Source organism: Venturia canescens, chromosome 3 (genome assembly GCF_019457755.1).
Source record: "Venturia canescens isolate UGA chromosome 3, ASM1945775v1, whole genome shotgun sequence".
NCBI lineage: Eukaryota > Metazoa > Arthropoda > Insecta > Hymenoptera > Ichneumonidae > Venturia > Venturia canescens.
Genome location: NC_057423.1, coordinates 14,869,081 through 14,894,510, shown reverse-complemented (window position 1 = coordinate 14,894,510; position 25,430 = coordinate 14,869,081). Strand labels below are relative to the sequence as shown.

General features: G+C 40.6%; 1 protein-coding gene across 1 annotated transcript in view; it reads left to right on the top strand.

Annotated features, from left to right (window-relative positions):
• LOC122407755 (tyrosine-protein kinase Drl-like) overlaps window positions 1–25,430 on the top strand; it is an 83,753-nt gene that overhangs the window by 21,936 nt on the left and 36,387 nt on the right. The window contains exon 2 of the mRNA XM_043414169.1: window positions 7,904–8,031. Coding sequence (XP_043270104.1) covers window positions 7,904–8,031 — 128 coding nt within the window. The remainder of the gene's footprint in view (window positions 1–7,903; window positions 8,032–25,430) is intronic.

The window sequence follows — 25,430 nt, the reverse complement described above, 5'->3', positions numbered from 1 at the left end:
CCGGTATACGTATGCACACTTTTGTTCCATGGATCGGTTTGTTCAACTGAAGCGTGCGGAGAATCGCGTGGAGGTTTGTGAGAAATAGTATAACTCTTGCTCACAGTTGATAGCGAAACTCTTGTACACCGGTGCTGTGCTGCTTTCTGCATTGCACCAGAGAACCTTCGTTAACCGTACAAAACACTTGAAACAATTATTGTTCATCGAAGCTTTCGGTGGTTCGGGTTTAATAACAAAAAAACAGGGAAGAATTTGGTCGAATTCCTATACAATATTTATTCAGAATACTCAATGGTACATTTGCTAATTACAGGCTTTGGGCCAGACGTTAAGTGGTTACTCGCCGTCTGGGACGTACGAGAAAAAAAATAGAAAAAGCCAGACGAGAAAGAGAGAGAGAGAGCGAGGTTTCCTCGTTACTAGCCCTTCCCCTGGCAGAGCCGCCCTCTATCTCGCAGCATCGTACTATTCGTCGTAAGGGTTGGTAGTACAGCAGGGGTGATCGAGGCTGCGTTATACAACCCCATACAGCTGATTAAAAGCGCGGCTGGATAATTGAATATTAAGAACTCCCCACTCGACAAAGTGCCGAGAGAGGCCTCGACTCTGTGCCACCGAGTCCCGCAAGGGCTGCAGATTCTCTCACTTTTAACCCTCTCTCGTTTTCGCATTCCTCTGCTCATTCTTCATGTCGTATACATATATATCCGGTGCATTTTCCATATACTTCAAGCCTTAGCGGTAGTAAAACGGGTTGATTTTAATTAAAGACAAACACCCCTTCCCTCTCTTTGTGCGTTATACCGCTCCACTCAACTCGACCAGGCGCTCTCCTCGCTCTCTCGCTCTTTTATTTTTTGCATTACATCGACGAAGACGCCACTTTTTGTTCACTCGAGAAACAATGATCTTTCATCTCGCTTGCAGTCTCCTTTTTTCTCTGCAGATATCGTAAATATATATGACGAGAGAAAAAAACCGCGACGGAGGGTAAACCCATTGGAGCTCCGGAGTTGTTCGTTTTCTCAGGCCTCGGGAAAAAAAGCCTTTGAAGCTCCACCACCTAAGCTTTTAATCCTTTCAGTGGCTTCATCATGCGATAACTCTTATTATCTTTATGCGCCTTTGCTTGACACACATAAAAGTTTTTTCTTCTGGGAAAATGATGGCTGATAGAAAAGCTTCGATATAATGGCGTCACGAATGCAGTTATTTCGGATTTTTCTCTTTTCCATGCGACAGAAATAATAAGCTTGATTTTCCGTTGGGGTTCGACGACGCGTTAGATTTTCATTTCACCATAAATCGAAGTCACCGATTCGCGATCAAATTTCAAGCAAGCAAAAGTTTCGACGCGAGCTTTGCCCGGGAAAGAGTCCTGTTTTATGAGGGATATGGCAAGTAAGAGGAAGCGAAGTTAAGGGATGAGATGGGAGAGTTGAGACGCGGAACCGAGTGTGCAGATAATTTGCAACGGAAGAGAAGGCTTCTCGAGCCCGGAGGCGAGCTGTTCTAAGATAATTTGTGAGAGCAACTCTCCACGACGCTTCGGGCGAGCTTAGTTCCTTCCTCTTGCTTCCGTTTTCGGCATTGCGAACTGAAGAGTTGAGGATATGTATGGCTACGTGTATAGAGATAAACCTCTAGCTGCGGCTGTGCTGTCGCTGAGTTTCAGTTGACAGTGTAATATTTTCAGAAAACATGCTTCTGCAAAATCAGTCGAGTGTGGAAAAAACAGATTCGATGATGAAAAATAGAATCTTCCACTTGAATGAATTGAATAGCACTACATGCTAATCAAATTAGTGCTAAATTTTCAAAACGCTTTTAGACCAAGTTTAACGTACCGGTTAAATGTATTGTTGGTGGATCTGTATTGCGGCATATCTCATTAACATTTGAAAATATGAAAAACGACAGTTTTGCAAAACCGTCGTTTTGCAATAAATGCAAATTTCTACGATGACACATTTTCATTGGTATTTTCAAAGAATAATGTGCCTTTTTTCAACGATTTTATTGCAACAAGCCTCATTTTGTCGCTTAATTGGTCCTCTACGAATCGACCACGTACTTGTTTTTTTAACTTGATCGTTTCACTGTTGCAACTAATTGATTAATTCACTGAGTGAAAAAACTTTTTCATTCATAATTTCTGAAGGAATGAATTTGAAGAAAAATCTACGTGCTAAATTCGTAGAGGATTAGTTGAGGAACAAAATGAGACTTGGTGCAATAAAATTGGTTACAAATGATTCTTCGAAAAATACCTGTGAAAACGTGTCATCAACGTTCATATTTTTTCACGTTAATAAAATATCCTTGAATGCATATCTACTAACAATAAGTTTAATCGGTACGTTGAACTTGGTCTAAAAGCGTTTTGAAAATTTAGCACTCATTTGACTAGCATGCAGTACAGAAGTTACGTTAAAAACTAGAAATACTTCGATCAGATAAATGTCGATAAAATCGTCATGAATATTGACGGATATGAGAATTCGTAATTCGTCGGTCGATCTAGTAAACCCGATCTAGTACATGGAATGAAAAGACGTTGACTTGATGTAAGAGCTTATCAAGGTTAGACCTTTTGCTTGATCGAGATTAAGTCCTGTTGCACTCCGAGTACGAGTTCGAAGGAGCCAGAGAAGCCATGCTGACATCGAAGCTAAAAGATTTCCCGCCACGAATCCAAAGACAAATCGTTTTTGTTCCACCGCCACTGTCGCTCTCTTCCTCGCCATTTCTTCATCTGATTACAAAGAAAGAGAGTGCTTTCAGATAAATGAAGTGCATTGGAAAATACGGTGGAAATTTCCGATGTGGATTCAGCTTGATTAGCAAAGTTAATAAAATGAACAGCTCAAACGAATAATAATTTTCTACCTGACGGAAAATATTAATCTAAAAACAATATCCTTTTTTCACCAATTGTTTTTTCAATCCCGTTATCAAAAGATGGATGAGATACCCAGAGTTTACGGGCGAAAATTTCTACTCCTATATACGAGGGGGCTTAGTTATGCAGACGTAAATGTGAAAGTTCGAGTGGTGTGCAAGCTAACGGAAAACATCGCTAGAGTCTAAAAAGCTTCGGGCACTGAACGTTCTCGCTAGAGTTTGCGGAATAGAAGGGAAGAGATGGAGAAGCAGAGTGCGAGTGAGCAGGGAGAGGAGAAGGAAAAAGAAAGTACACGAGAGATGGGTACGTGGCCATATCGAATCTCGTCCCCAGACAGGATGTTCTCCCTCAGGATGTTGTATCCTTAATGTATTTACCTTGGCTCCTAACCCCCGATCGAACATGGCCTTTCTCCTTGCAATTTTCCCTCCTTCCACAGTCCGTTTCTCATCCGCCTTTCTCCAAACTTCATGTCTATACATGCACGCAATATTCTCTCGTTCTTGACTCGGAGCTGGAGTTGTACCACCACCGGTTAAGATCCATGTACATAACTACGACCTTATACGTGCTGGAAACTTGTGAAGCATCGACATCGTAAAGATCCGTTTAGTCGCTCGTACACGCTAGATTATGGATAGATATGTGGATACAATCCTACACGAACACTTGAACTCTTAAAAAACTCATCGTATGTTCCCATGATATTGAGATACGATCAATGAAAAGATTATGCCAATGGTATTCTTCTCGAAGTAGTAAAAATACATGCGCGACGCCGCTTACGTCGTCGAATTAAAAGTAAAATCCGACAAAATGGAATAAGATCTTTTGGACGAGGTTCAAGTGCTCCTTATCGTAATAGATTTAATCTTAAGGTGTTGAGAAAAGTTTAGCAAAGAGCCGGATTTTCGCGAGGTGAAACATCATAAGTGTATGCGTGCACGCTATGTAGCGCGCGCGAATTAACCTTCCGGTGTGCTAATTCCTTGAGTTCATTAGCATGTGGCCTGAGGCTCGTCGACGGAGATTTTCCTCAAAGTTTTCCGAGGGTTGCGTGTTCCAAGGGGTTCGCATATATACGAATGTAGCCTGAGTGGAGGAGCATTCCGGCAGCCGTTGCGGTAGTTTCCTTCCGTGAAGAGGTGAACACGAAAGGAGGAATGTAGAAATAGCAAACGGAGCTTTCAAGGGGGATGCTGTGAAACTCATTCCACCTGAGGAAGCTGCGGACTCGTGCCGACGAATATGTTTAAAGGATGAGAGAGAAGGAAGGGTGAACAGGTAGGGGTGGGACTTCCTTTCCTCTTTTATACCATCTCGCGCCCCCACACCGTTCACACTTCGCATTAGCAGTCGGCGTCTGGCGATGGCAGGGTGCTTACCACCGGCACGATTCCGATGTGGCATACACTGAACCCAAACACAGATTCGCAACTCGTACAGCGTCCATGCTTCTTCCTCTCTCTCTCTCTCTCTCTCTCTCTCTCTCTCTCTGTCCCCATCGGTGTATGGGTCTGTACGTGTATGGCGTGCGCGTTCATACGCCAGACACGATTTTCTACTTAGCACCGGTAGAGAAGCTTCCGTACAACTCTCGTTCTCTTCTTCGCTCCTGTCTCTTGAAGCCGCTCTCGTGGTAAACGATTCAGCGGGATTTAGGATCTGGCACACCTTCGAGAGGTCGTCCTTGCTGGGTGCTCGTCCGATATATCTATTTCTGTCTGTATATAGCAGCACCGAACACCATTCCATCACTCGCCCTTTCCTCCGTAGGGAAAAAAATCTCGAGGGACATTATGAGAATCGAGCTACTAGCGAGATAATATGGCTTTTTTCTTTTCACGACTTCTCCCTTTCTAATGGATTCCAAATGATCTCCCCCCCCCCCCCCCCGTTTGTGATCACTGTCAGGGGAGCTGAATCGATGAACGTATGAGTTCACGTGACTCGAAGTACTGGATTGGGTGATGGGCACGGTTTATTGAAACCCGAAGGCTCTTTCCCAAGGTTCCACCAAATTTTTGGCAACACTTATTTCATCTAAATTTGAAAAATTCACGTCAAATTAATTGTCTATTTTTCAAAGATATTTAGATTAATTGGAGATACAACGGGATTTCAGAGGGAAGAAAATAAACAGACTAGACTACCATTGCAGAGCCTCTAACTCATGGAGTATCTCGGATCCTTTCACCCTCCGGCACGGTAGCCTTAACCATCTAGTTACCAAACATCGTGCTCAAGGGAAAAAAGTATCGAAGCCCTAGCTCGAAAGCACACTTTGAAGATATATGCGTACTTCTCTTTTGCGTGAAATACGTTCTCGTTTCTCTTTAAAACGGTCTTATCCCATCGCTGTATGAGAATGGCGAGGGTAAAATGAAAAGATGCTGAGGAAGAGGGAAAGAGGGGGAAGGTAAAATAAGAAGGAGCCAAAAAAAGCTCAAGTTGTGTAAGAAGGATACGGAGGAACCGTGCGTCTGACTTCCGTCACCCGTATCTACTAACAGGTACTTTTTCTACTCCTTGCCATCTCTTTCACTAGTGAACGCATACGTTTCCTTGCAGCTCTTTTTCGGTCTTTTTTTCCTGCGGATATACCAACGCGTTCGTACATCCTACCGACGATATCCTTCGTGTCTACATGTATATATGACGTCACATATAAAAGTATTCACTGAAGTATATTCCTCCGAACGATATGGGAATCCACAGCGGTAGAGGCTGGATATCAAATTGCGTAGTCATCCGAGAAGACGGACGGATGACGCCCGAATCACGTACTGAGAAAAATTCGAAGAAAAAATTTCCATTCTCTCTTCCTCTCGTTTTGCCGCTCGCTCTTGCTCATACTGCATAGCCCGCAGTTATATACTCAGATTTTTCTGCACATCGTCTATTCCACTCGGGATTCTCCAGCGTGATATGGAAAAAACGTCTTGAAATATGTGGATGGCGACATTTCAAAGCTCTTACTCAGTTTCTCATCCTTTCCCACTACTCTTCCTCGATCTTCCGACTTTATGGGCATGCAGCCGCTCGAAAAGCTTCATGGGACACAAAAAAATTCTCACTACTTCCAACTGTCAATTGTGAAGTGACATTCCGCCTGGAATTTACAGTGGAGCGAGTGTCATTCTGAATCAAATGAAACTACACATTGTTCATTTTTATTCACTGTTCTTCTGTATCTCAGGCTTTTACGGTCGGGCTTCTTCAATTTAATCCCACTCCACTGATTTCTTTTACTTTTCGAGACCTCCTGGGAGCGTTATCCAAATTTTCCTGGGTTCGAAAGCGTTATTAAAATTCGCGTTTGCAGAAGGCAGAAGTGAAACATCGATGCGGACCGAGATTCGAGCAATTTTGACACAATCAAAAATTTGACGAAACTAATCTCGGACCGCGATTTATCGATGCTGTACATTATCGAAATCGATTCTGGGTGAATTGAAACATTTTCAAATTATAGTTTTTCCAAGACGCTTTTGCGTTATTATATTGTAACGGAACGATCATACGCCTACACGAATACCGCGATCCCCACCAACAAGCACACGCTCACGCTCTCCCGTACGCTCGACGTTCCTCGCATTGACCACCAACGAGAGAAACAATCCGAGAATCCGAGAGAGACGATCCCAAAATCCAGATCAATCTGGATTTTCTCTCAAGAGACACATGAGACGCTTGACCACGTGTATAAAAGGCGAGCATACTGGACTATAAATTCATTCTTATTTCATGATCCCAAACTCCCTGTTCTCCTGAACATCCTACTACGTATCAGGATTGCGTCTGACGCCTAGTAAAAGATTCCTCTTATCCAAGTACCGAGTGGTCGTATTGCACGATTGCCACGCATCGTCCGATCCTTGTACTAGCATCGCGTCTAGCGCAATACTTGGTGTCCTAGAAAAAAAGAGAAGCTACGTTGTCGTATATGCACGACTGCCAAGCTCTGTTCTTCTTTCTTGGCCGCGACGGACCGGCAAAGTTCCTAGGTCAATTTAGATTTTCTTTCTTTTTGCTAGATTTTGAAAAACTCATTTGAAAGAACTTCAATAGTTTTCCTTTTTACGCGAGCCAATGATGAAGCTACCACGGTTTTCATAACCCCCGAGAGTGTATCTGAGGTTAAAAAAAAAAATAGACAAATAAATAAGCAAAAAATAGAAATAAATCCCAGTCAAATACAGAATCCAGTACACGAACTATATATTTGATTCTCCTTAAAATTAACAAAACGAGACGTTTCAATATAATATAATATAAACCTTGAAATCTTTACTGCACAGAGAGACTTTTATAGCAAAAATTACTATGTTTTTATAGTAACGTCGGACCACATCGATATTATAATAATAATCGCTACAGAGTGCGTCAAATAATGCAAAATTTTGGGGAAGCATTACCACAGTTCATAGTAAATAACGCGCTGTACTATATCAAAAATGAACACCGAGCGAATTTTCATCAAAAACATAGTAAATAATGAAATGATTTGATGAAAATTTAGAAGATAACATAGCAGTCGTTTCTCTGTGCTATACGAAAAATTGCATAGTTTCGTATTTTCATTTTTACCGCACTGAATTTTGCTCAATAACATAGCAAATTTCATGCGCCCACCAATTATACGAGACGTTGCTCTGTATAAACAAGAAAATTAACCAGTGGCACATAGTAAAATTTCAAGCAATTTGTCCAGTCCAATTCACCAATTTTTAACATTTCGCCAAAGACACGAGTGACATTCGGACATCGATAAATCGTTCGATGTAAGAATGTCGCAGACCTAAATTTTGCCTGTCGTACATAGTAAAATTTGAGAGAACTGCTTTCGGCATCAAAATTACTATGCACTTTGGCGAAATGTAATAGAATGGCGATATAGAAAACACAGCAAATTTTTCTAGCAAATTCATCCGAAATATTGTGTGATAGTCGGTTTTCTTTCTTTTGTCTCACAATAATTCTTTATCGTTACAGGACTGGAAGCTGAATTGTATTATGTGAAGGAGGGCTCAGTCAACACGTACGCGATGAATTTCGTTGTTCTGGTGCCCGCAAACATAGCAGATTTGGAGTTTACATGGCAGAGTCTCGCTGGTCATCCGGTAAGAGTTGAAAATCGTAATTCGCAGTTGTAATTCAGTAGATTTTATTCGAGTGAACAGTTCAACGAATGCTTTCCATCTTTGTCATTCGCACTTCGATTACTACATATGGAGCAAGGGATCGAAAAAAAGATAAACATTCGTGTATTTGTTTAATTCGTACGACATTGCGTGGAAAAAATATCCGTTACGAGTGACAAGATCCACTATGACGAGTTGATCGGTTCTATTTGAGGGTAGTCACGTGCCGATGACCCAGAGTACGCAGAGGGTGTGATTCGTGAAAAATACTTTCACCGTCCATTAACGCTCGCCAAGCTGCTTCTCTCTGACGCATCAATGCAAGTGGAGAGGGAGCAAATATGTGTTCTAGAGAGCATCCCCTTTAGAGCATATAATACAGTGCCTGAACGTATAAAATGACGACGAGTGTCTCTGCAGAGATGGGGACGAGTAGATTTGCTGTCAAGAGACTTCACGCCCTGGCATATATATTTCGCAGTGCTTCGGTATAAAGGGGGAAAAGGAAAAGTGGAGTAGTGAGTGCGAATCAATGAAGAGCAAAGCCTCGAGGGTGGTTGAGCGAAGCTCTGATTGATCACACTTCCCAAAATTCTCCATACATTTGATCGAACTCTTCAGGCAGTTATAAAGACTGCGCGCTATCCGCAAATGCGCGTTAGTCCGTGCGTATATCACGTCGTTTCTTGTTCTATACAACGAAATTATTTCCATTGCAAGCAAGTTCCAATATGAAGACAGCCTCAATGGCTACTCTTCGACTAACTCTTCCTTCACTGTTTTCCCTCATGCGCAATCGACGGATCGTTTCAGCGTTTGGTAAACCGTACTTACATCCATCAGAACATGGATAAATTAAGCGGTGGAAATGGTGGACGAACGAAGGAAGAGCACCGTTTATTCGGTCGTTTGAGTTCGCAGATTGAGGGTAGTTCTGGAATGTTTCAAGGCAACAGTGGGATGGGTAGTCGAAGGGATTCGCACAGACTAGAGCTCCTCCGTGGTTTGCTAAACCTGCAGTTCATCTCACCATCAATCTACGAGGCGATTTCACGAGCCTGACCTGCAGTCAGTCCCACAGAGTGGCCCAGCAATCGTTGGAAAGCGAGAGAACAAGGAGAAATTGGTTGAGAGGGACAGAGACAGTGGGCTATGCGAGTGGGTGGAAGATCAGGGGAAGGATTGCAGCGGGATGGATGGGTCGGTAGGCGGCATCAATACTCTATCAATATGAAATACAAACATTGGTGCGCGCTTTGCGGTGCCACGAGGCACGATCCCCGGCTCAGTTTTCACTTCTCTCCCTTCCGTCACCAAGGATACCAAATGTTCGGGAGTGAAGGAGAAACGTGTGCATTTTCCCCCTTGGAAATCGCACCGCTCATCCCTTGCCGAAGAGCAGTCGTTTTCCTTTGCTCTGTACTTGTCTCTCTTTCTCTTACTTTTTCGCCTTATCCCTGTCTACGTATAAATTGAGTTCTGTCAAGTAAAGAGACACAACCCACGCATTTCGGTACAAATTTTTTCAAACTCCCGCCCTTACGTTTGCCAACGTTGGTCGTCTCTCTTTTTTTCATACATATACGCCCTCGCGCCCTCAATCAAACGTTAAACGACAAGGAAATTGACGCTGCGCTACACGATGGCTTGTGCCACCCTCTCGTCTCTGCCATCGGGGTCTCAAGACCCTTCCCAGTACAAGAATACCCACCCTCCTTTTACGATAAAAAAGAAACAGTATTTTTCTTTACTTTTTCTCCGCTTCAGCGAGATCACAGAAAAAAGCTGAGAGGAAAGCGGGATCTCTGGGTTTTTAAGGGGGGAAGAGAGAGAGAGTCGAATGAAAATGAGGCTCTGCACCCTTATTTTTAGGGCTGATTGGAAAGGTCGATCTGTTTGTAGCGAATACAAAAATGGGCAAACCGCTTTGTACGATAATTTTGATTTTATCGTTTCCTCGATATTGGAACTATAATGAAAAAATAAATTAGGCATTTGTTGAAGCTGCGTTTGTATCTCGTTGCGTATGATAATTGGATACCTTTTGTTAGTTTCGTCGTAACGCGTGAATGAAATTGGACGTTTTCATGAATAAAATCTATTTATAACGCTCGTGAAGCTTCACGGGATTATAGACTTCGTGCTGCATCAAATGATTAATATTGCACCGTATTTCCAAATGGGATTAGCCCTTGTTCCTGATTGAAACGTTCATTTGGATCGTTTGTCACAGCGATTATATTCCCTTGTGATAGATTTTTTTTAATGGCATTGCCAATTTTTTCGTCGATAAATGAGGTCATATGCTTTTGTGTTAAGATTGCCTCATAAAATGATGTTTTCTCTACGATTTGATGGGGAAAGCAAGTAAGGTGTAAAATATTGGGCTCCCTTAACGTCGAATACATGAGGCTCGTGCTAGCAATATGAAACGGGGGAGTAAATGCCTCGGCAATGAATCGACGCGAAGCTGTTACTTTTCCCTCTCCCTCATTCCGTTCGTTCCAGACATAAGGCGGCATGGTGATTTCGCGAGTGGCAAAAGGGGAACCCAAACGGGCACATCTTCTGGAAAGATTCGCCAGCAAACTTCCTAATTAGTAATGTTAATACCGAAAAATGAAGAACTCCATCATATTTTGCTTGAGGGTCGGGAAGCAAAGTGTCTCGACTAAAACTCTCACGTAATCGCTCGTGATTCAGAGCAGGACAAGCCCTGGGAGCTTACAACACTTTGGTTAATGAAATGAATGAACGACCACACGTTTCTCAAGCGTTCCATAAATCAAATATAACAGCGGAAAAAAACGTCATGCGCGAGAATAAATAAAAACGTATTTCGATGAAATTTCAATTACATCAATTGCTCTACTTTCGAAGGGAATCTCTTCATGATCGTACAGCTGTACGGCATTGTAAATCCCCTGGAATAAGAATACTAAGAGGCAGGATATGAGAGAATTCCTCGCATCGATGCTCGCACATATTGCTTTAATTTCCCGAGGAGAATCTCCGGAATATTACGATCGAATCACTGCAGTATCGCGTTCGTGCATATATAAATGAATTTTCGGAGGAGGGAAGCTCTTCGAAATATAAGTGTAGAAGTGTACATACGAAATACAATGCGACGGGACACGCTCACTTGCACATTTAACCGAACAAGTCGATAAGAAGATTTCGGACAATGCGCCCGGGATGCACAATGCCAATTGCAATCTCAGCTCTCGTTCTATCGTGCTAAAACACGCGCTCACAACCATCGGGACCGTCCGGTAAACGCGAAGATGTTCATCCCAGGAAATCCTGGAGAAATTGTCCAGAAAGAGACGGGAAAAGAGAAAGAGAGTGAGGCGTACTCTGATGTGCTTTGCCACAGAGAGCAGGTCGCCTATCTCTTCTCTGGCGCTTTCCCTCGGGAGCATTTTCCATCCTGTTATCTGTGGGATTTCCCGTTCTCGACGGAGCGGCGAGGTTCGTTAGTCTGGATAGCTCGAGTTGCCACTATGAGTTAAAAATATATTTATACGTATTGCACACTCGGACCTAAAATCTCTCCTGGTATGCGTTCGGTCGACGATGATAATCTCCAACTCACGACGCCATTTTACCGTAGAGCATACAAGTATTAATATGCGTGATTTTTCGCATTATTATATCTTCCTTTTTGGTACAAGGCCCGAGGGAGAAAAATGCATTTTGAACGCCAAATTGCACTGAGAGATAAAGGCCTCTTTTATAATTGAGAAATTCTTTGCTCCACTTTGTTTTTCGTTATCGAATGAACTTTCATTTTATTTTCTCGGCTCTTTTGGCCTAGTGCATTTCAAGTTGCGAATATTCTTTATCTTCAGTGTCGAAATTAAAAACAAAAATGCAATTATGTAACAAGATAACGGTACCGAGATTCTACCGAGTCTCTTGATTTACGGATGGAATGTTACGTTGGTAGAAATTTTGAAGGGTTTCCTTGATGAGATAAATTGTGACGAAAATTGTCGATTTATTTGACATTCTGTTTCTTCCTTCCCACAGTTTCGCATTGCTGTGAATACGTGTACACAACGTTTGCTCTGTTCGCTTTCAATGTCAAAATTAAGGAAGTTGAGGCTGTACAGTCATTTTTTTAGCCAAAAGTTATGACCTGTACCTTTCAAAAGTTAGGCCAGTTTACAGTTTGGCAATGTTGCATACACTTTAAAGAAAAGTTGGGGAAAAAAAGACGAAAAACTGGTGAAAGCTCAATCGAAAACACGAACGGTGACGATCCTAGCCTCAAAAAGCTGCACGGGAAACAGATTATTATTAATATAATCTCAACAAATCTCCTAATAAATCTGAAAAAAAATTGACATTATTCAGCAAGCCTTGCTCATGTTGCCCAAAAAATTTCATATTTTTAGCATCATTTTTAACGGAGATATCACCGAATGTGTCTTGACTTCCATAAGATTACATGTTATTTGGCCCAAATTTTTATTGATTTTTCTCAGCAACAACGCTCCTAAACTGTCTGAAAATTAAACTGATTTTTTTTTACACTTCACATTATAAGATGCAATCGGTTTAAAAGCGATGACATCATTTTCATTCTAATGCCTCAACTTCCTTAAAAAGAAAATCTGCAATTATGTATCAAGATAAGAATATATTTACGGATGGGATATTACGTTGGTAGAAATTTTGAAGGGTTTCCTTGATAAGATAAATCGTGTCGAAAATTGTCCATTTATTTGACCTTCTGTTTCTTCCTTCCAACAGTTTCGCATTGTTGTGAATACGTGTACACAATGTTTGCTCTGTTCGCTTATTTGTCGTCTAGGGACGTCGATCCAATTCTTCGCTCGTCTCTTTCTTATCTTGATGCGATTTGCTCATAGATCGAATCTCTATCGGACGACATCCAGTCCTCTATCCATATGTATGTATATATTAAATCGAGGGCCGGTCTATTCGGCCCGATTTGCTCGGATTTTTCTTCTCTCCAACTGACAATGACTCACTGTGGGTACACGCTATTTTACTTTATCAAGATCCCACTAGTGGGGCTTTTTCCTCCAGGGACATTCGGAACCCTCGACGGTCCCTTGGATCTCTCGAAATTTTTTCTTTCCCTCTCTCTCCCTCTCTCGCAGTCTTTCCAATATGAGGCTTTATCTGCGCTCGATCCATGTAGCTTAGATAGTGAAAAACTTTTTGATTACAGCATAGTCCGACGTGGCAAAAATTCCTGTTCAACTGTAATGAAATAAAACCACATCAACGATCACAGAATAATGACTCACTCGATATTTGTCGGTTGTTTTATATCTACATGTCATTTTCTATGAATCACATCGTCAAAAAGATAATGATCAATGACCCAAGACCCTAAAAAGTTGCCAGTAGCGAGAATGATTTATTACTTTTCACCGACGATATTTTGGTTCAACAGTGATGAATAAGCTGTTATTTTCATCTTCTATTCCATGTCACCTTCTCGAATAGCATGCTTGTTTTCTCATCTCAAAGCATCCCCGAACCCTCATTATTCTCAAACAGATGCGTCATCAAGCCAAAGCTTCCTGTGTTAAGCATTGTTGAGAAATTTACGAAAGGGTCTCACGAACCGGTATAGAAATGACGATAATACGAAAGTATCAGGTGAAAAAACTAATTGCTCAGTCGTATAACGACGAACGGTAGGTACGGTACGGTGGACTCAACGTGAAACTGGCTCTGCCATGCAAGGAAATGACATCTATTTGTTCTCCCTAACACTGTGCAAACTGACGAGTAAGCTATGATAAATTGACGTTATTTCTCATTATGCCCCATCGATTGATGTTTTTCTTTAACCGCCTAGCAAAATTAATTCTACGAAGTAAATATTTTGCAAAGTTTTTCTGGTCCGATTTTCAAGGAACGCCCAATTTTATTTCTTCTTCTTAACGTCCAACGATAAATACATGTGGCTAACAATTACGAAAAAATCCATTTGAAGCTATCAACGAAAGTTGAATTCTCGCAGCTTATAAATAAAATCGTTCTCGCCCTTGATTGTCGAAGTGAGCGTGGCAATTGCAAACGTTTCGTGAATCATCCACTTGTCACAGTAGTGTTACCGGCACTTCAGTTTTCACCCTGCAAGAACTGTGAAGTTATTACGAGTCGCGGCTCGGGATCTGGTCTACGGAATACGCGATCGCATCCTTTTCGTTTGGAGGGTTGTTCCTGGGATTGGTGGCGGAATAGAGCTGAGAAAATACGCGAGAAGTGTAGAAGGAGGAAGCTGGAAAAATGGGGGGAAACGTGGGAGTAACTTGCTCAGAGAGACTCGGGGGTCTCGTTCACTGGCCACATCAACCCTCCATAGCGACAATTACTTGTAATACTGTCAGCCTCCCCGGGGCGCTTACGGGGGCTGGACGAGTCTCGATGTGCTACGGAGTGTCGTGGAATGAGATTTTGAGAGACTCGCTCGATGGGGCGTGTACTTTTGGTGAAAAAAGAAACGAAAGTTATTACCGGCTCCCACGATCGAACGTCGACTGTCATTGTGGTATATGCTGCAGGGGCTGGGAATAATTCTCGGCACTTGCCTTGTGCTCTGCCTAACATGGATTTATTTTATACGACGAAGTATGTTTAGAACGTTGATGATTTCCCCTCGTCGATTCGTCTCGTGATTAGCGTGGTACAAAAAAGATGGAGACGACAAAGAAAGGAGAAAAGAGAGCAAGAGCAATGGGAGAATATCCGAATCTCCTTCTCCTACAACGTAATAAGGGCTCAGCTTTCCAACAAGAATGAAGAGATGTGTCACTCCCATGTTCTCCTTTTTCACGTATTGAGGCTCGAATCTTTCTTCCATTGCGCGAGAGGTCCTTGAATTCAGAAAACTCCATTCCACGGATTATACCCTTGGATCAAGGGAAAAAGAGGATAGTAGAATAAAGTGAGTCATCCTAATTTGATCAGTTTGCAGAGCTAACGTCGAGCTTGTAGGATCGAATGGTTTGATTGACAGGTTCATTACGGCGATGAGGAAAAAATCGATTACGTTCAATCTATGTACTTTAACTTCTTCCATTTAAACATTTTCATTTTTCACGGTAAAGTACTTTTTCGAATTGCAAGATCATGGAGGGCCCAAATGTATTTCTTCTGAGTAAATAAATTTTCTACAATTAAACTCACCCCGGCTACGAGCATACCCTCAAATCCGGTGCACTTTGTCTATAACGTACATGACTATACAGTGAATGGTTTTACACGTGGATTACACCGCGAATTCTCGGTAGTGAGTGCGTAACGTTGATGTTAGCAATTTGTAAATTAATTGCGAATTCACGGGGATCATGGCTGGTGACACGAGTTGATTAATGCTCAACCCTCTCTGAGTCCTTCTCTTTCTCTCCAACAGGGACAGCGCATTCGTATTTCCTTCCTTTCCGCGTTTCGTTCCTCAACCGAGTTTTCTACCGCGAAATCCCTCTCTCTCTCTCTCTCTCTCTCTCTCTCTCTCAGTCTCCATCTTTCTCTTTCTCTCCGGATCAGTCCAGGCTCTTCTTGTGCTTTGGTTCTCTCGAATTCACACCAAACCCCTTTCGTTGGCGCGCGCTCGTTCGCTCGTACGATAAGTCCTGTGGGATAACAGCCTCGTGTTTCGGATAACAGGGAATATCACGGTACACCCGACACCGTGAAACACACCGCTCTCGCTTTCTCTTTTCACCTCTCGCTCTTCGTCCTCGCGACAAATACCACGCCACTGTGTTGCTCTCTGACAGCACGGTATAGCTATATGGCTGTTTTCAGTGCATCACGAGAGCAGCAAGCAGCCACAGCCCCGCCTGACCAACCCCATTCTCCGCAGCATCCAGGATTATGCGACATAATCACTCGAAACCGGAGATGCCCAGCCAAACTGGCGGGGTGTGATGCTTTATAAATGTATTGCGTTGTTTATCGATCCTCGATAAAAAGCAAGTCGTGAATGAGCTTTTTATGAGACTTCAATAAAATATGGAAGTTTTATTTATAGATGCGTTGTAAATTGAGCGACGGATAGAACTTTTGAATAAGTAAAGTGTGTATAATAATACTCCTAATTGGAAGGAGGGTGGAATCCTTGGATAAATTAGAGCCATCCAATTCTATGGCTACTTCTGAGCCGTTGATTCGTTTTTCCTGAATCTGAATTTCGGTGAAATTTTCAAGTCACCCGGTAAAATATTCAAGCTATAGAAAATTGGATTCCCTGGGATGGAAAATTGAGTTGGCCAACAGTACTTTGTTGGGAACGCCATCTGACTTTTATGTATCGTTTATAAAAAGCTCCTGTATTCGTATTCTTTGCTCAGGGAACGATCAGGACACCGGTGAGGCCGGAGGACTCGGGAATGTTGGGGGCATGTATCGTGGGCATAATGCCATGGTTATTATGTTAACGGTATACAGGAAGAGTGAGGGGAAACGTGTTGGGGAAGGTAAGAGAGTCGATTCCAGGATCCGATGTAGGCTCATGAGCTCTCGCGTCTTTTGGACTACGAGGTAGATAAACGACATTGCTATGGAAAACGCATTATACGGTGCAGCAGCCTGTGAAAGGTGCCGGTGAGGTCGAGAGGAAAAGTGCAGGGTTCAGAGGGCGTACGACGATCCCTCCAGTCAACTAGAATGGCAAGAAACACCATGAGCGAGGACTGTCATCTAACTAGACTTTCTGGATGCGTATACAAAGTGAAAAACAGGAGGACCGACGGACTTGGAACGCGTCAGTCTCTTTTGCTATTTCTCTCTTTTCGTTTCTGTCTCTCTTCTACTTCTCTTTTCCGATTCCCGCACGGCTAGTACACAACTTCCGATCTCAACTTTAAACAGGGTGCAACATTTTCAATTTGCCAGGCTCTTGTCCTTTCTCCTGTCTCTGGATACTCGCTTCGACCGCTCCGCTCCACTTGAGAGACGTTTTCTCGTTTATTTTGCCGGGCCACTCACCACCCGCGTCACAGCACACATGCTCCGTTACCAACTGGTCGACAAACTCTTCGACCATCAGCATCCAGCGACCCCTCGCTCGAACACTTGTTTTATTTTTGGCAGACTGAACTCTCACCCCTGGCTCTTCTCCCTCGCGAGAACATTTCGACTTCATGCCTCGCTCTTTCGCGATGAGATTTAACAAGAGCGCGAGACAACCGAGGTCCGAACGATTGTGAAACGGAGTTCGTAAAGATCGAAGACGTTTTGAACAGTAAACTTCACTAAAACGACAACTCTCGGCTGCAGAGTCGATGGTCGGTCTACAAAAATCAAAATCCGTTAAGAGGAATCCAATCCAATCATTTTTCAATTGCAAAATTTCAGTGACATGGATCTTATGAAAAAAAGCAATGAACCAGGTGGATATACGTAAAAATGTATGAGAATCTATCCATTTTTATATGCACCAATAGGGTGTGTCGAAAAGAAGCTCGAAAAGAATAACACGTGAAAAAAAAACTTCGGTGAACATTGTTCCATTTCATCTGTAAAAAAAATTGCACAGATATTCTACTGACGTATTTTTGTAGAAAATTGAATTCCCTACAAAAAAAGTCCTTAGAGTCATTGGCCTAGAACCAATCGTTCAACGATTACAGCAGTTTGAAGTTTCTAACGTTACCTAGCCAGATTTCGCATGTATCATTCCCTATTTTCGAGGTCGCTCCTTTTAATGGTACTGTTTAAATTGGACGGAAGACTATTTTTAAGTATAGTTTTTCAAAAATAGCTTCTAGGATCGTTATCTAGGCAAAAATATCGGGTACATACATTTGTTTGAACGAACGACAAATTGTTTGTCTTTCCTCTATTTGTTTGAATAAATTATGAAATTCAATTAACCAAACCAAATGCACAGATACAGATATACATAGGAAAAGAGAAAGAGAGAGAGAGAGAGAGAGAAAACAGTTCAGTTTATTTCCCGTGCTTACAATTGAATTGATTAACTTATTATAATTACATGTTGGCGTAATACCGAACCGTTTGAGCGCTGTAAGCGCACACGTTGGCGTAATGCCGAACTGCTTCAGTCTTAATTTTTTTTAAATATAAAAAAACATAGGCTTTAGCCTAATTTAAACAGCACCGTTAAAGGGAGCAACCTCGAAAATAGGAAATGATACATGCGAAATCTGACTAGGTGACGTTAGAAACTTCAAACTGCTGTAGCCATTGAACGGTTGGTTCTAGGCCAATGACTTTAAGGACTTTTTTTGTAGAGAATTCAATTCTCTACAAAAAAACGTAAGTAGAATATCTGTGGATTTTTTTTAAAAGATGATATGGAACAATGTTCACCGAAGTTTTTTTTTCACGTATTATTCTTATGGAAAATTGAAGTATGCGGTGGGCCGGCCGAAATAATTTTATTTCGGGCTGTCCTTTCGGCTAGCTTCATCGTTTGGCATAATAAGAGGAAAAATGCTTGTGGAGCCCAAAAAAAAATATCGATTTTTTTCGACACACCCTAATGCACCAAGTATCCATGAGCGTAGAAACAATTTTTATTAATGCAGCGCTGCTCCTTAATGACTGTAAGGACACCATTTTTTTTGCTGTCCATTTCTCTACCACGTTCGCCGTTTTTAAATGTCGTCCTACGAATCTGAACGCAGCTAAATCCAGGTGTTCATTTATTCTTCTTGTTGAAACTGCGGAAGAGCCATCACTGAGATAAAGAGCAGTGGAGAATGCCGGGTTGGTGTCGAGTCTGGTAGAGGGAGATTCAGGATGAGAGGACTAAACAAAACTAGTTCACGGGTTTTTCCTCAAGAGAGGAATCTTAAGTTACTGGAATCATCAAGTGATTGGAAAATTTCCTCATTAATTTAAATACATTAGAGGCTTTAATTTTACAACTCTGACTTTCCAGAAAAATGCGCTCACAAGTATAAGTCTTTCCAAATCATGAAATGTCTGTTCTACCGTTCAAGGCAGTTTAAAACTCAAGTATTTTATTTATTCTGAAACAACTTCTAGCGTGACATTCTTTAAGGAAAGCAGTGGAAACCAGAGCCAAGAAAGTCTTTCGCATGTCGTGGCTACTCGGATCTACCCGGTGGAGATGGCATTGAGCGATCATCTCATCTCGGGGCGCAAAGTTAGATGAGGAAATTTGTCCTCGCGATAGGTTTACTGATAGTTCAGCAAACTCTTGTGCTTATCTTGGAAGAGGAACTGAGCGAGGGAAACAGAGACCGAGAGAGAGAGAGAGAGAGAGAGAGAGAGAGAGAGAGAGAAAGAGAGAGAGACATAGACAGGTATATAATATGACTTTGTAGTAAGCCGCGTGAGGATCGGACGGAGTGTCAGTGCATAGAAAAGGTGTCCAAAAGATATATAATGTTTGATGCTTTGACTGGCCGAAAGGGCGTAGAGCAGGATGATATTAAAGTTTTTTTTAATGGAAGTCAAGTCTTTTTATCTGGTGGCAAAGGGAGTAAATAAACAGGAGATATTTTTAGGTCTCCCTCAGTTTCCGGTTCTCCTCAATTACTTCCGCATCCTTCCTGAATGCCTGTACAAACTTGCTTGGAAAGTCTACGAAAAGAGGGAGATTTGTTTCCCACAAGCAATACAGTCGAGAGGGAAGGAGAATAACATCACGAGTATCAAGCAAAAACGATGCACCACCCACACGCCGATAAAGCTCCCAACCTTTTCATTCTCCTCGTCCTTACTCCTACCAAAATTGTAATGTTACGAAAGAAATAATGGAGAAGTACTCTTGTTTATACGAGGTTTTGCACGTCAATCATCAAGATATTGCACTCTGCCCGTTCAGATGTTGACAAAGCGTCTATCCGTACTATTACAGTACGGTGACGCACTCCCAAGGCATTGCACCTCGCCTCGCTGCGTCGTGATAGATCGTTTATGAGCATTGGATGCTTTTTATACGAATGAGAGTGCTTTTTAAGGAAGGTGGCTACACTCATCAAAATGATAAGAAATTGATCAAATTTGGTTATAATGTTCTTCAACATCAAGTGCAAAGACACCATTTTTTTCAAAATTTTCTTCTGCTTAGTTATCGAGTAATTACGCATTAAAGCAGATTTCTTATGCCCTGAATGTATACTTATATATATGGAAACGCTATGCTTATACACTTGAACTTTAGTAATCAATTACTCGATAACTTTACAGAAGAAAAATCTTAAAAAATTTGTATTGTCAAATGTGGCCATAAAGAATGTGTTCACCAAATTTTATTAAATTCTTATCATTTTGAAATTTTTAATGTATTTAACATGGTTTAGCATGGCAACATTGTATCGTCGGTAGCCACCCTCCTTAAACGAACGAGGCTGAATTCGAGCAAGACTTCGGATAGCGGGATGAAGAAGTCCGAAGGTTTTACCCACTCCAGGCAAAATCCGCCGATTAGTACATGAACCTGCACACTGACACCTTTTCTACGAAAGAAAAGAGGATCTAAAAAATCCTAAGTTCTGATATTTGGGAAATTAACCACCTCCCAAATAACGAAACATTTCACAATGAATGAATTTAAACGTCCTCCAATCTTGACTATTTTCTTACTGAAGTTAATTATGTTTGACTATTTCTTTGATGAAGTTTGGTTCGTCGTTTGCATTGTTGGTTTTGTTATCTTTGAGATATTTAATATGTCTCGAAGATGTGTCTTTATGTACTCGAGTGTTGATGTGAAGTGAGTATTTCAAGTTCCGACTTCAAAATGGTTCGTATCAGTTCTAGCTTGAGGCTTTTCTTTTATTTCAGCGCACCCCTTTCTAATTTTCTTTGCCTCTTTTACTTTATCTTTAAAATGTTTACTGTAGAGAAAGTGTAGCATATGTGAAATACTGCAGGTACTAAAACTTCTTGATAACATACTGGCGCCATCTCCGTTTCAGTGGCTCAAATTTGAACTTATTGCGACTACTCAACAGTGAGAAGTGTTAAGAAGAGCCGCTTTGTTATTATTTACATCGTTACAGGTAGAAGGAAACATCTTTGATGTACATAATTTTTCGGTAAGAATCCAAGACAAGTAAATTCATGTTATAAAAAACCATTTCAAATGAAATGAATAAAATATCGTAAACCTGGTAAACCATGGAAATGCATGAAAAACGTTTAAAGGAACGTTAAAGGAACAAAACGTTGTCGAATAAATGCAAAAAGGACAAGTAAATCGGATCGCGATTGAAAAAAATTACAAACATAATGTATTGCAAAAAATTACAAAAAATGCAGAACGAAAATATTACAAACAAAAAAAAAACACCAAGAAAAAAATTACAAAAATAACTATAAAAAAAATTACAAACAAATAAAATACAACGATAAAAAAATTTAGCCGTCGTACTTCATTCATGCTGTATTTTTCGGATTGGATTTGACAACTTTGAGTATGCGCGCGCGTGTGTGTATGCGTGCGTGTGTGTTTGACGGATGTTAAGTTCCGTCGAAGGCGGATTGGAAAAAGAGGTGAAATCGAGTGGCTTGTTGAATCCTCTGATATCTCGCACAGAAAAATTGCTCTCAGTGAGACGTCTTGCTACAGTCTCACCGAGACTCTTTCCGGCACACTACAAAATCATTTTTAAAGATCTTTGGGGGACTTTTTGAAAATTATTCTGACAATCTTGCCAAGACGATAAAATTTTTCTTGAATTCTTATTGAGAGTCTCGCCGAAACTCTCAATAACCAAGGTGTAACTTTTGGTACGTGAAATACCTATAGAACTTCTGATGTTGGCTCATTGAAAAACTCTTTTTATAGGGCAGCAGGAAGATTATCTTTCTCTGTATATTTACCAATGATATAAATTCCTTCAACGATACGGATACGCTTCATCCTGCCGAATTGCGAACTCAAACGTTTACAATACTCTTCAAAAGGAAAGCACGATATGTAGTCCATAATGAACCAATTCGTCGGACCATTTCCGGCAAGTGCAAACATTGGTGAACGTATTGTTCGCCGTATAGTCTTTCAAATCTTCGTACATACTCATTCAGCGCAGAAGAAGCAAGGTATGTTTTGAAGACACCGTTATTTTATACAACAATGAAATTTCAAGAACAAGCAGCAAATAATGCTGTAAATATGGCTCTTCTAATATACCCCTAAGACAAGGGACCGAATACACCAACAACCATAACTTTTTTCATGTCCTTTCGAAAACTTCGAATACCCTGCGATTGTTCAGAAGGTTCTCTGTACAGATGACGATGGGTTTCCACATGCAAGCCTGTTATCGACTGTTTGTACATGGTCGAATGTTGACACTGCATGATCGCGAAATTGTGGAGCGAAAACAAATTCGAAACGATGTCGAAAATAATATTGAATTTACGGACATGGTTCAATGGACTTTGTTGAAGAGAATCTAGTTTCTCACAAAAAATTAGCAGAGCGGTACCAATAATAATAAGGACAATCATTTTTTCAATGCTAATCAAATGGAAAACTTTCAATTTTGATTCGCGACCTCTACATATGGTTTGACAACGGTACCCTTTCGCGAGGCTTCGTTTTTCGACATTAACTAAAGACGTTCAGGCACAACAGATAAAAAAAACAAAGTTGTCCTAAAATAACGCACATTAATATGCATATTTTTAGGTATGTTTGTATGACAGAGGTTTAATTTAATTTTTTTATCATTTCAAATTGTTTCATTGTTAGTCACTGTACTTATCTTTTTTTGTTTCATTTTTATTATTGATGTGTGTGTAAAATGGTTGTACTTTGTAGGAAGCCCAGCGGTCTTTCTGTTGTGGAGCTTACGAATAAAGTGATTAGTTGGAAGTACAAATTCGACAAAAACATTGAGAGTTAGCTTGTATAATACGCTCTGGCGATAGAGAGCAAGTTTTACGGTTTAACCCAAACAGATTTTTGAAAACTGGCGTAACAGTTAGCCGTGAAAAATAACATTGAAAATACCTTCATAAACTGGGATTCGCTAGTGATGTTGGTTGAAAGGATTTTTGTAATGCAACAAACAAATATTAGACAGTCGACAGGAACCTCACAAGCACGAGCCAATGGTTTTACCAAAGAGAAAATAAATATAATACAATAAAGAAAATAAACAAATTTTATGATAACCTTGACAAAATTTTATCCGAAAATCACTTTTCGGCTGCGCGTATTTTCAATATAGATTGTAACTTATTCCTTTAATTTTCAGAGAACGATCAGTTTCAAAGAAATCATACTATTTCGTGACCATTCATTTATTCCGCAAACAACCAAGAAAACGAAAACAGAAAAAAATACATATCAAGGTTGATAAATTCGTTCTCGGTGTCGGGTCGGCGATTTCTTAATAATTTAAATTTTCAGTTTCACACACACAGACGCAGATTCTCACATATTCACAATCATTTCCTTCAATTCAAGCGGCAACACATTACAATGTCGAGATAACGATATAAAAACTCGATACAAACATAGACAGCGATGTCAATAAATTTTTTAGAGGGCGACCTTGCCTTTGGTGATATTCATATAAAATGGTATTATGGATACGGAGGAAAATAAACTTATCTCTTATCTAAAATTTCATTTTGTCGCTTACAAGATGAAAGTGGGCTCTCCACCGTTCAGAGTAGAATTCCAAAAATCATTGGTCGTGAAGGAAAAAAAAACAAATTGGAGTTAAGGAAGTTGAGGCATTAGAATGAAAATGATGTCACCGCTTTTAAACCGATTGCATCTTATAAAGTGAAGTGTAAAAAAAAATCAGTTAAATTTTCAGACAGTTTAGGAGCATCGTTGCTGAGAAAAATCAATAACAATTTGGGCCAAATAACATGTAATCTTATGGAAGTCAAGACACATTCAGTGATATCTCCGTTAAAAATGATGCTAAAAATATGAAATTTTTTGGGCAACATGAGCAAGGCTTGCCGAATAATGTCAATTTTTTTCAGATTTATTTTTGTTAGGCCAAACTGTAAACTGGCCTAACTTTTGAAAGGTACAGGTCATCACTTTTGGGAAAAAAAAATGACTGTACAGCCTCAACTTCCTTAACATCAGCCGAAAGAGAATCGCTTATAACTCATGTCCTCTATATGAGTCCAGCAGGAATATTCGTACCTCCCACGATCATTTGCCTCTCGAAAAATATGACGAATAATTTAATATGTGAGGTACTCCACAAGGTTCTATTGGAAGTGCTCATCCATCGGGATGGATTCAAACCTACCTCTTTGCTCAATGGTTTCAGCATTTCATCGAATATGTAAAGCCTGACAAAAAATCTCCTGTTCTATTAATCCTTGTCGGCCATTACAGCCATATCAAAAATATTGTAGTGATGAATCTGACTCAACATCATCACGTGGTAGTTCCTACCTTATCTCCACACTGCATCCATAAAGTTCAGTCATTTTCATGGGTCCATTGAAATCTGATAACAGTGAAAAAGTTCGACTATACTCCTCAGAGAAAAAAACAGACACATTACAGCGTATGACATTACTCAGTTGTTTGGAAACGCCTACGAAAGAAAAAAAATAATAAAAAATATGTCAACGTATAATATTCTCCGAAATGATATAGTTAATTAATTATTGAAGAAACAAATTTTGAAAATTTTCGAAAACAATTGGAAACGCTATCGCTCCGGTAAAGAGTCTCTGGCAGCAACTCGTCATATCTTATAAATGTACTTGTCTCAGAGTCGCTGCCGCGACTCTAGATATCAAATGTCAAACAGGAGCGATTGCTCTAAACGGCTTCCAAGTTGGCGGAATATACTTTTTCAACATAAATATTTTCACGGATGATGATTATTCAGATGCAGTAGATAAGATAAATGAAGAAGAACCTGAGAACGTCTCTAATCTTCAGATAACGCCTGCAGGTGTCGAAGATGCAACTTCGTCACGAGGGAATCGTCATTTTGACGTGAGACCTGGTCCATCATGTACTAGTGTAGCTGCTTTTGCAAACTCTTCGATATTGTGGCTGTGCTCAAGTCGCAGAAGAAAAAGTCCAATCAAGGTCGTAAACAGATAAAGTCTGAAATTGTAACAACTTTGTTGTATAAATAAAAAACCTGACATCTGCACAATCAAAAAATTCTGAGAAATAAAATACGATAAGTGAAGATCAGACAGAGGAAAAACGGACCGATAAAAAAAAAATAATACGAAAAAAGCCAAAAAAGTTCTATAGAGTGTTAATCCTCAAATTCTGATCCTGGCGCTGACTTTAGTGATGTTGACGAGTCCAACTAAACCGACATTACAATAGAGTTCAATGAGGGTACGAAAACACCGACCGAAAAAGATGCTATATGTGTCTTTTGCTATAAAAATAACAATCAAGATAGAAGCGAAGAAGAGTGGGTACGATG